This window comes from Scyliorhinus canicula, chromosome 3 (assembly GCF_902713615.1).
Source record: "Scyliorhinus canicula chromosome 3, sScyCan1.1, whole genome shotgun sequence".
Classification (NCBI taxonomy): Eukaryota; Metazoa; Chordata; class Chondrichthyes; order Carcharhiniformes; family Scyliorhinidae; genus Scyliorhinus; species Scyliorhinus canicula.
The window spans coordinates 202121258-202129506 of record NC_052148.1 but is presented as its reverse complement, the minus strand read 5'-3'; the positions used below and the strand labels follow the sequence as shown (position 1 = coordinate 202129506).

Below are 8249 nucleotides of genomic sequence, written 5' to 3'. Positions count from 1 at the left end.
ATGTCATCTTCCTTTGGTGAGATTCTGATACCTACTGGACCACAGACTGACACTCTTATTTCACACAGGTTCCCCATGAACTCAAAACCCTTTATTGCAAAAACATTCTGGGGAAAAGCTCATGAATATGCAGCAATATGAAAAAGCTGCAGACTCAATCCCATTTAGGCATATGTATTCTTACAATTAGATTTAAAAATATTCCATGTGTTCTTTTTAAAACAATAACATTCAGAAACTTGGCTTGCAGCAAACACCTTTTAATTTGTACATAGTGTATTTATAATAGAGGCACAATCCGGATATTAACTTCAATAGCAAATAGTGGCTGATAACCATAGAGAAAATAATTAAATAATGCAATTATGATTTACATTAAAATATGAGGTTAATTTAATGTTAAATATTCGATATACAGAAGGCAGGAGGCATTGCCATAAAGCTTAAACAGAATGACAATCCAAAAAAATTACATGTAGGAGCATTAATTTCAAAGACTGTTTACATAGAATGAAAGAAAAAATCAGTGAATAACAGAACACTACCAAAAGGAAAAGAGAGCATGGCCAGAAGATTGAAGTCAAATGCAGCTAATAGAATCCCACAACAGAAATATGAGGAAATAATTAACTCAATCTCGTTTTTCACCCTTCTCCACTCCCTCCCCATGTCGTCTTGGAGGTGGCAAGATGATAACAGCTAATCATAAAATGTTTCAAGAACTTCAGTAACTTGACTGAATGGGAAAATGTATTGTTAAAGGCACACGATTGTAGACATAAGGCTGGTACGTTGCTTAATTAAAGTTACACCTTTAAGAAAATAGCAATGATGTCAAATCAAAGGCAAGTAAATCTGGAGAGTAAATGGCACCGAGTTAACAAGTTTGCACATGTCACCAGGTGTTTGCAAATATTACTATGTCATTGCTTGATGCTGTTGTAATAAAGTTAAACAGTCTATTGGAAGAACAGTACTGGCCGGAATTTGGAGTGCTAAAGTAGCCATTTTACTCAGCACAGGTGCTTCATTCAGGGGCTATCCTATTGCTCTGCAAACATTACATTTTGCTTAACTATTCACTTGCTTTGTGAACTCAGGTACCCTTTTTGTGAAATAACCTGTATATAAAATTGTCTATCATGTTTTCAAACAATTACACTGTAGTGACCAGGAAACACCAAACCAATCTATAGTTACTGTTCAGTGCAAATCTGAAAGTAGGTATACACTAACTATCCCCCTCTAACCCCTGTACAAAAAGGAATATTTTTCTTAGGTCTTGGTCTTATAAAGTTTATTCAGTTACATAAAATGACCATATCTGATCTATTTTTCAGATTAACATATAGCAAAAAAAGGTGAGAAACAGCTATATCCTTGACCACAATTTTACTGCCTCCCTGTCTCATAACATGAAAAAAAATCAAATAGATTTTATAACTGCGTTAATCATTTCTTCGGGTTTTGAGACATCACTGTTCCTCCAGCCAGGAAGGACCGTCAGAACCAGGAGCCTTCAACTTGATGTGGAATTGTTTGAGCACTTGTTCAAGTTGATGCTGGTTACCAGCAAAGTAGGCAGATACAGCATTGTGAAAGAGAAGGAGCTGGTTGTGCATCACTTTGATCTGTGGAAAGGCAGAATCATCACTATTCAAATCTCCTTCATTCAAAATTATACAGTGCAAGATTCTGTAACAGAAAACACCAATAACTTCCCCGCTCTTCAAGACAATACAAATGCAATAGACGGACTCACTGCAGACTATTAATATTTGCCTCAATCTGCTCAACGAAATAACTGCAACTTTAAGACAGCTAAATATGAATGGAATACTAAAATTATATTAAATGCACTTATACTATACACAACACACTGTATATTTTGGAATTTAAATAGAATTGAATCACTCTCATGACCTAGGATTTCATTTATAGCAGTAATTAACCTTCTCCTTGAACCTTGCCTTTCTAGCTTATTCAGTTACAGAAAATCAATCAAGCATTAATAATAATGAATAAAGAAAGAAAGAAAATGCATTTATAAAGTGCTTTTCACACCCTCAGGAAATCCAAAAGTGCTTTAATTTTTGAAGTGTAGTCGCTGTAGGAAACATAGCAAATTTACACGCAGGAAGGTCCGACAAATATGATAATAACCACATAATCTGCCTTTGTGGTGTTGGTTGATGGTAAATATTAGCAAAGTCACCAGGGAAAACTTCCAGTTCCCATACTCTCTACTTACCTCCACTTTATTGACACCCCGTCCATCACCTTAAATGCCCACTCCCTCCACCACCAATGCACAGTGGCAGCAATGTGTACCATCTACAAGATGCATTGCAGCAACTCACCAAGGCTCCTTTGACAGCACCTCCCAAACCCATGATCTCTATCACATAGAAGGACAAGGGCAGCACAACCATGGGAACACCACTACCTGCAAGTTCTCCTCCAAGTCACACATTATCGTGACTTGGAAATATATTGCCATTCCTTCACTGTCACAGCCTCAAAATCCTTGAATTCCCTTTCTTGTATCATTGTGGGTGTACCTACACCATATGAGCAGCAGTTCAAGAAATGTCTCGAGGGAAATTAGGGATGGGGAATAAATGTGGACCTTGACAGGGACGCCCATCTCAGGAACAAATAAATTTTTAAACTGTATTCAGTGATAGCTTGATTTCTAAAATTAGTATAAAAGTAGCACAAAGCTTTACTCAGTAGGAACTTTAGTTAACTTCAAAGGTGAACGGCCTGGACAGGCAGCACTCATAGTTCCCAATGAAGGTCTTGCTGCACAATTTTCTAGCTGAAGGACTCATGAGTATTGCTCCGTTTGGAACCTCAAGATAAAGTTTGAGTTCCCAGGTTCTCCAAGCAACAGCTGATTGGACGCTAGGTAAATTTGTTTTTCAATCCCTGTGGCCTCTCTTCAACCTGCTCTAACCCTCCAAGAAATCCTTCAATTTTGGCCTCTTGCACAACACAGCTTCCAGTCACTTCACCATTGGCAGCATGCCATTAGCAGCAAAAGCTGTAAGCTTTGAAATTGTCTCTCTAAACCTCTCCAATCCCTCCTTTAAGATGCTCCCCAAAATCTATCTTTTAGACCATCTTTCCACATATGACTCGGTGTTAAATCATAGCACTCTTTGAAATGCTTTGAGAGGATTTTACTTTACTATAAATGCAAGTTTTTGTAGTAAATGTCTCATCACAAAGTCAATCACAATCGAAGATAAGATGCAGGCTTGTCTGAGTTCAGCCGTCTTCTCAATGGAGATGAAGTGCATTCTACAGTCTGGAGGAAGTTTCTTGATTTTGTGAAAGTGCTGTGTTAACCTCTTCACATCCCGTTGTCTAATGTAAACCAGAGGAGCAACACTACATCTTCTGATCAGACATGTTATAGCCTTCTAGATTCAACAATTTCAGACCATGAACTCTCTCCTCCATTTTTGATCTAGTTTTTAAATCATTTTTACTCAAACCCCCGCCCCGCAAACTGTAGCTTGATCTTATGTTTGCTTTCACAGGGCACCGGCCCGTATTCTGCTAGCTTACCTTTATGCCACGCGCAGCACCGTTAGTCTTTTACACTACCAATAACACTCCCTTTGTCCTGTGTACATGACATCTTTGTCAAATCTTTGAGTTCCCACCTATCCCTGACTTTCTATTTTGATCCAGCTTCGTCATCTGCCTCTTCCATAGAATAAAATCCATCGCATTCCTATCTCTATTCAGCTTTGAAGAAGAGTCATACGAACTTGTAACGTTAATTTCCAGCTGAGTTTTTCCAGCATTTTCTGTTTTTAATTCCTCTTCACATTGCATGGTTTGGTGACAACCAAACCAGGCTGGTTTATGCCAGCACCTTTGCTGTGGTGTGTTCAAGATTATTTTGTGATTTTTTGGGGTTGGGTTGGAGCCGGGAGTGCAGGAGGCGAAAGAGGCCGGTGTGCTGGCCTTTGCGTCCCTAGTAGCCCGGCGAAGGATCTTGCTACAATGGAAGGATGCGAGGCCCCCAAGCGTGGAGACCTGGATCAATGACATGAGAAGGTCAAATTCGCCCTGAGAGGGTCGGTACAAGGGTTCTTTAGGCGGTGGCAGCCTTTTCTCGACTTTCTGGCTCAACGATAGGGTACGGGGACAGCAGCAGCAGCAACCCGGGGAGGGAAAAGGGGAGGGGCCGACAATGACTATGTTTGTTTATTTAATTTTAATATTTTTTAAAGTTCTTTTGTTGTTCATTAGGGTTGGGGGGGTGGGGGGATGTGATACATGCGCCGATACGGTCTGGGGGTGTCACAGTTATTATGGGTTATTTTGTTGCATTTCATTGTTTGTCGTTATGTTTTATATTTTCTGTAAAAAATTCCAATAAAAATTATATTAAAAAAAAAAGATTATTTTGTGATAACGTCCTCACATCTCTCTGCTGCATCCATTTACACATATAGAGGTACAGTTAGTCTGCAGCACAGAAACTGGCTAATTCACCCAATTGGTCTAAGCTGCCATTTATGTTGTACACAAATGTGGAGGATACTGTGCGTAGAAAATTTTACTTTGTAATTGCAAGAGTTTGGTCATTTAACAGTGACTACACTTGAGGGTGAGTGGGGTTGGGGGGAGTAATCCACTGAATGTCAAGGGCATTAGGATATCCTTTGGGTGCAAGCTATCATAGAATCCCTACAGTGCTCAAGGCCATTTCGCCCATCGAGTCCGCACCGCACCTCCGAAGGAGTATCCTACCATGGCCCACTCCCCCGCCCTATACTCTTAACTAACCTTTAGTTAACCAACCTTTGAACACTAAGGGGCAATTTACCATGGCCAATCCACCCAACCTGCACATCTTTGGACTGGGAGGAGATCGGAGCACCCGGAGGAAAACCACCCATGCAGTCAAGGGGAGAAAATGCAAACTCCACACAGTCACCCAAGGCCAGAATTGAACCCGAGTCTCTGGCACTGTGAGGCAACAGTTCTAACCACTGTGCCACCATGCTGCCCACCCAATACATTTTTTTATTTGAGTAGGGTCATGCCGGTTATTTATTGTGTATTATTACAGCTTTATGTTCTCAGATCACTTGAAGCAAGTCTAATATTGCTCCTAAATGGAAAGGCAATTCTATGTATATTAAAAGATATGTCCTTCCTCATAGGTTACCTCCACCAAATATTCCTCCACTAAATATTTTAAGTGTTGAAAGTATTTTAATTTCCAGGATCCCTTTGTCAACCCGTGTTCATTAAAGGGATCCTGGAAATAAAGATAATGTTCACACTCATAATAGGAATTGTCGATGTAAACTTGTCACACTCCAGTACACCCTCCCAAGAGTTATAGCACTATAATACATCAAGATTAACTAATTTTTAAATACCTTGTTTTCATCCAGAAATTTCAGTTTGACTGAAACACTTCCTCGAAGTTTGTCAAATTTCTCTTTATGAATCTGGAACTGCAGCTGAGACTGTTCAATTTTTGGAATTGTAACGGCATCGCGAGGACCAAGGTTCAGTTCCTCTAAATCAGTACGATATGCATCATACTCTATCCTGCAGCACAAAGCATAGTACAACATAAACTGTAAAATAAACAGCATTTAAAATCAATGACAACCAATTATAGCAGCATCTGAAAATAAACCTTTTCTCAAGAAAGCCAGGGTAATAAAAATGGATCAAAGTCCAATTTAGAATATGTTCAGTAGAATCACAATTTCTGTAGAATTGTATGTTATTTTAGAAGATCAAAAACAAAATCACATCTCAAATGTACAGGAGGTTTCACTACTTCAGAGGCAGCAGGAGCTTCTCTTTGTAAATTACCGTGTACAGTTGAAAGAATTTCCCACATTCGGCCATTAAAATATCCCCCAAGACAATCTTCTCCATTACCTCACTGATAATAAACGTCAGTGATAAAATATGATGCAATAGTTTCCTGCTTTCCTATAGAACATGGAGATAAGAACACATATACAATGCATACTATCCAATGTTTCAGTGCTGTATGAATACAGATGGAGTTCAACTGTTCTTACTATCCCATTGCTAGAGCTTACATCATAAAAAGGTGTTGCCATTACTCCCAGATAAAGAAATGCTGCTCACAAAACAGCATGTGATGTAATTGCAATTTTTACAAGAGGACAAGTTGTGCTTGCTGACAAAAGCTGCCAGCTCTCGTGGTTCATTGCAATGATGTAACTGAGTCACTGGGTTCAGATAACTTTGCAAAAGACATCTGACACCCTAGGTTTTCGCTGCAGCATTGTAGCTCTCCAAGCCAACTTCTTATTCTACAAATAATACAAAAAAGTGGTGAGGATTAACATCATTATTTCTTTGTGCATTATTGTCAAAAAGAAAGCTCTCCAAATGGCTCAGCATGTTTATTCAGTGATCACCACAGGTCAGAAAAGTTCCAGATTCTATGCTGAATTTGCAGGTTGCAGCTGATATTTGTAGTAGAGAAGCATCTCAGTACTGGGTTTGTGGGAGGAAGAGAGAGAAAAAAGATTAGCCAGGGACCCTGACCTGATCTTTTTTTAGTGGCCCCCGTTTCAAAGAGTATGTATGTGATCTTTGGATCAAAAACTTGCATTAAACATGGAAAAACATCCCAAGGCATTTTGCAGAGACCTGAGGAAAGAGAATGCAGAGGAAGCGGAAATAAAAACAGAAATTGCTGGAGTCAGCAGGTCAGGCAGCATCTACGGAGACAGAAAAATAGTAATGTTTCAGGTCAATGGCCTTCCAGCAGACTGGGAGAAGTTAGTGATATGATAGATTTTGGGCGAGAGGTGGTTGGGTGGGACAAGTACAACAGAATGATGGGCTGGAAGACAAGAGAGGGTAAATGGCAGAAGAGCAAGAAAAGGAAACAGAAGCTGTGCCCAAAGCAGGTAAGTAAAAATAAGAGAAGAAACAAATCGTACAAAGAAAAGGAAACAAAATGGGAGACAATGTTTACGGTCTAAAACTGAACTCAAGAGGAAAAGGGTTTGTTTTGGAAGAAGTGTAGAATTAGAGGAGGTTAGAGAGATAGCGAGGGACAAGACCATGAAGGCATATTTTCCCTTTACTCTTCCATGGGATGTGGGAGTTGCTTTGTTGCCCATCCCTAACAGCCCTTGAACCGAGTGGTTTGCTCAGCCATTTCATTGGGCAGCACGGTAGCATTGCGGATAGCACAATCGCTTCACAGCTCCAGGGTCCCAGGTTCGATTCCGGCTTGGGTCACTGTCTGTGCGGAGTCTGCACATCCTCCCCGTGTGTGCGTGGGTTTCCTCCGGGTGCTCCGGTTTCCTCCCACAGTCCAAAGATGTGCAGGTTAGGTGGATTGGCCATGATAAATTGCCCTTAGTGTCCAAAATTGCCCTTAGTGTTGGGTGGGGTTACTGGGTTATGGGGATAGGGTGGGGTTGTTGACCTTGGGTAGGGTGCTCTTTCCAAGAGCCGGTGCAGACTCGGTGGGCTGAATGGCCGCCTTCTGCACTGTAAATTCTATGATATTGTTCTATGATTTCAGAGGACAGTTAAGAAACAACCACATTGCTGAGGACAGGTGCTTTCCAATCACCCCGCTTCACATTTGAGTGATTTTGAAGTGCTTAGTTGTATATTGACAGCACTTAATTCTCTTTGTAGTGGGTGATGTTTGTCAACATTGTGGTCAGAGCACTTCAGAGTTACTGAATCATAAAAATGGTGAATGAAGCAAGGTTCACAACTGTGGGCATGTGTGGACACTATTGTCACAGCCCACTAGATTGGTGGGGATGGGGTGGCCCTCAGATGGACTTTGGGGGCACCCCCCTTAATGGCTAACCCCCTTAGCCTACTGCAAAGTCCACCACGTCAGGGCTATGCTGGGAAATATTTGCTGTAATTCTCGCTCACGTGATTCCTGGCCCACTGGACTAGAGAATCGTGAGGGCCCAGAGAATATGGTGCCCGGACCTCTAAGTGGATGCAAATGGGTCATTACAATCCATTTGCATCAATTTGCATCCTCCTACTGGCATGTGGCCAGGAACCCTGATCCCGCCACCATTGGGGGACTGGAGCATCGCAAACAGGAACCCATATCCCGTTTTTACCCCAGCCTGGCCGCCCGATTCTCCTCCACATCGTGCGACAGAGGAATTGGCCCAAAGTTAGATTTTTATTTTTTAATAAATTTAGATTGCCCAATTCATTTTTCCAATGAAGGG

At 40.9% G+C, this 8249-nt stretch overlaps 1 protein-coding gene across 5 annotated transcripts in view; it reads right to left on the bottom strand.

Annotated features, from left to right (window-relative positions):
• Nucleotides 1-244: 244 nt before the first annotated feature.
• The window catches only part of arfip1 (ADP-ribosylation factor interacting protein 1 (arfaptin 1)), a 175698-nt gene continuing 167693 nt past the window's right edge, over nucleotides 245-8249 (bottom strand). For all 5 annotated transcript variants that reach the window (XM_038792002.1, XM_038792004.1, XM_038792003.1 and 2 more), the window contains 2 exons: nucleotides 5412-5586; nucleotides 245-1631 (listed from right to left, as the gene is read on the bottom strand). In XM_038792002.1, the coding sequence (XP_038647930.1) occupies nucleotides 1476-1631; nucleotides 5412-5586 (331 nt within the window). In that variant the 3' untranslated portion in view covers nucleotides 245-1475. The remainder of the gene's footprint in view (nucleotides 1632-5411; nucleotides 5587-8249) is intronic.